The 3,113-nt window shown below is 34.1% G+C and overlaps 1 protein-coding gene across 1 annotated transcript; it reads left to right on the top strand.

Moving 5' to 3' along the window:
• Positions 1 to 457: 457 nt before the first annotated feature.
• LOC119686387 (jerky protein homolog-like) lies at positions 458 to 2,610 on the top strand. Its single transcript, XM_038100959.1, has 2 exons — positions 458 to 1,277; positions 2,033 to 2,610. The coding sequence occupies exons 1-2, from the start codon at positions 782 to 784 to the stop codon at positions 2,437 to 2,439; spliced, it is 903 nt and encodes a 300-aa protein (XP_037956887.1). The 5' UTR covers positions 458 to 781; the 3' UTR covers positions 2,440 to 2,610.
• Positions 2,611 to 3,113: the final 503 nt, after the last annotated feature.

Here is a 3,113-nt window from a genome sequence, read left to right as displayed (position 1 = left end):
TTTTTTTCTCTTTTCTATTCTTTTGTTGGTGTTTTGGTTAGGGAAGTTTTTTTTTGTATATACACCAATTGTCACCATATTAAGTATAACAAAGAAAAAAAAAATAGTTGTTGAGAAAGGAATGAATAAAAACCTGGTAATCACAGTAGGTTTATTATATTATTTTTGATAAAAATATATATATATATTGAAGACATTAGTGAATATTGTAAATATTTATACATGCATAAATATTTAGTAAAATTTTATTAGAAAAATATGTATATATGAAATTCTTTGTAAATATCTATATATGTATATGAAACATTGTAAATATCTATATAGGAAATATTGTAAATATCCATATATGAAATAACGTAAATATCTATATATGAGGAAATATTTGGTAAAATTATTATTACTAGTTTGAAATTATATTATAAACGTCATAAAACAATTTCTGTATTTATAGTACAGTAGAATCGCGGAAAAGTTAACTCTCGAAAAAGTTAATCTCGCGGAAAAGTTAACAGCATTTCGGCGTCCACGTAGCGCTCTAAAAAGTTAACTTCGAAGTTAACTTTTCCGAGCGTATGAATTTTTTTTTTGAAATCAACCGTTTCTTTGCCGACACAAGCCAGTGCGAGCTCTAGTTTTGATTATGGGTATTCCCCGAATATTCTATTTTCTTTCTGTTTTGTTTTGTGCTCCAAACATATGTTTTCATTCTTGTCGCAAATTACCTTGATTGAATTGTTCGGTAGCGTTTGAGTTGATTAGTTGTGAATTTTTTATTAAAAAAATGTCAAAAATACAGAAAAAACGGCAAATCAGATTAAATTTGCAACAAAAAGTAGATATATTAAGAAAACTTGATGACGGTATTGCGGGAAATCGAATAGCGCTGCATTATGGTGTGTCTAAAGTAGCCATCAGTAAAATAAACAAAAAACGCCAAGAAATTTTAAAAACAGTGGCGGCCACTTATGAAAGTGCAGAGAAGAAAACACTCCATAAGTCGGAATATCCTGATCTGGAGGTAAACTTGTACAATTGGTTCCTGAATCAACGGCAGCGTAATTGTGCAGTGACTGGTGCCATCTTAAAATCAAGAGCTAAACTCGAATTTGAAATTCTGTATCCGGGAAAAAAATTTAGTGCAAGTGATGGATGGCTGGCAAATTTTAAAAAACGGCACGGTATTCGCCTTCTCAAAATTTGTGGGGAAATTCTTTCGAGCGATACACCGAAAATAACTCCGTTTGTTTATAGTCTACGAGCAAAAATCAATGAAATGGGCATCTCCGACTCCCAACTATATAACGCAGATGAATCTGGACTATTTTATCGTTTATTACCGGACAAAACATTTGTCGCAGCAAACGAACATGCCGCACCGGGAAGAAAACCTGTTAAGGAAAGAATTACATTTTTGTTGTGTGCAAACGCAGATGGTTCGCACAAGTTGAAGCCGTTGGTGGTCGGTAAATCTGCAAAACCACGTTGCTTTAAGGAATTTAACAATCCATTGGAATACGCTCATACAAGCAAGTCGTGGATGAATGCACAGTTATTCTTCAACTGGTTCCACAATTCATTTATAAAACAGGTAAACTTATTTTTTGGTTTCATTTTTCATTTCTAATGAACATGACATAAAAATTTTTGAAGGTTCGCAAATTTTCTGTTGAAAATAATTTACCACCAAAGGCATTGTTGCTAATAGACAACTGCACGGCACATAAGCCAATTGACAGGCTGAAGTCTGACGATGGAAACATTGTAGCCATGCATCTACCACCGAACGTAACAGCGGCTTTGCAGCCAATGGATCAAAATCCCATAAGATTGGTTAAATTAGGATATCGCTCCAAATTGTTATGCAACATTGCCGCGCAAGAAAACGTTCTGGTGGAAAATATTTTGAAGGCACATTCAATTTGTGACGCCATATCGCTACTTAATTCAGCATGGGAAGAATTGCCGCAATCAATTCTTATAAAAGCGTGGAATAAGATAAAAAAGTGGGATGATGATCAATACGATAGTGAAGATGATCTTCCGTTGTCCAAATTTATTAAAGCAAACGATGTTTACGACGATACAGTTCGAGAAGTTCAATCGTTAATGTTGAAAGTGGGAAATAATCTTAACATCAGCATTGACGATATAGAAAATTGGAACAAGGATGAAATTACGGAAGATATGGAACATTTCGAAGTGTGTGATAGTGACAATGATGATTCAATTACCGAGGAAGATATTCAACAACCGAAAGTGAGTTTCTCGAAAGCAGTTAAAAGCATCAATACCTTGATAAAATGGTCCAAAGACAACAACGATGCAAATCAGGTGGCAGACCTTATCAGTATGCGCACAAAAATGGTCAAGAATTATTACACCAAAGAAAAAAAACAAACAACTCTCGACTGCTTTTTTAAACCAACTGGTACAAATTAACAATTTTCCTTTTGTAATGGCTAAAACATAAACAAAAAAAAAAAGGAGCTATTTCTAAGCAAATCTATGCTTATTATTGTAGTTTTTTCTTTTCTTTATGAATTTTGAAAACCGCTTGGAAAAGTTAACAATCTCGAAAAAGTTAACAACCCCAAAACGGAGCGGTTAACTTTTCCGCGATACTGATACTATAATAAAAAAAAAAAACACGTTACAAGAATATATTTTTTTATTTATTATTATTTTGTTTATAACTTCATTATGAGATTTTGTTGAATCTATATAGAGGGGTTGTGTTAGTGCGACGTTCCAATCATTTTTCCTAAGACAGAGATTCCTTAAAAAGAAATTGTATTCACCTATTTTCACGTGATTTTAAAAATGCAACATTTTACGAACAGCACTCAAGCATTACCGGATGTATTACCAGTGTTTCCCACATTCAAAGAAAACATGGCGATACAAGCTGGTGCTGTTAAGAACATCAACTGGGGAGTGGAAGAGTCCATCATGACTGAAATGAAAGCGGTAGGGTTACCCAGAGGTAGGACCAGCGACCTAGGTGCAAGCCTGGCGTATACCGAACTTCCTAAGGCAGCTGCAGTAGTAGTGACCATCAAGGGCAAGACTCTCCCCATATTATTCGATGCGGATTTTTTTAAATTTAAGAAACC

This window comes from Teleopsis dalmanni, chromosome 2 (genome assembly GCF_002237135.1).
Source record: "Teleopsis dalmanni isolate 2A chromosome 2, ASM223713v2, whole genome shotgun sequence".
NCBI lineage: Eukaryota > Metazoa > Arthropoda > Insecta > Diptera > Diopsidae > Teleopsis > Teleopsis dalmanni.
Note: the sequence above shows the minus strand (reverse complement) of the source record. Positions and strands in the feature narration are given on the sequence as shown.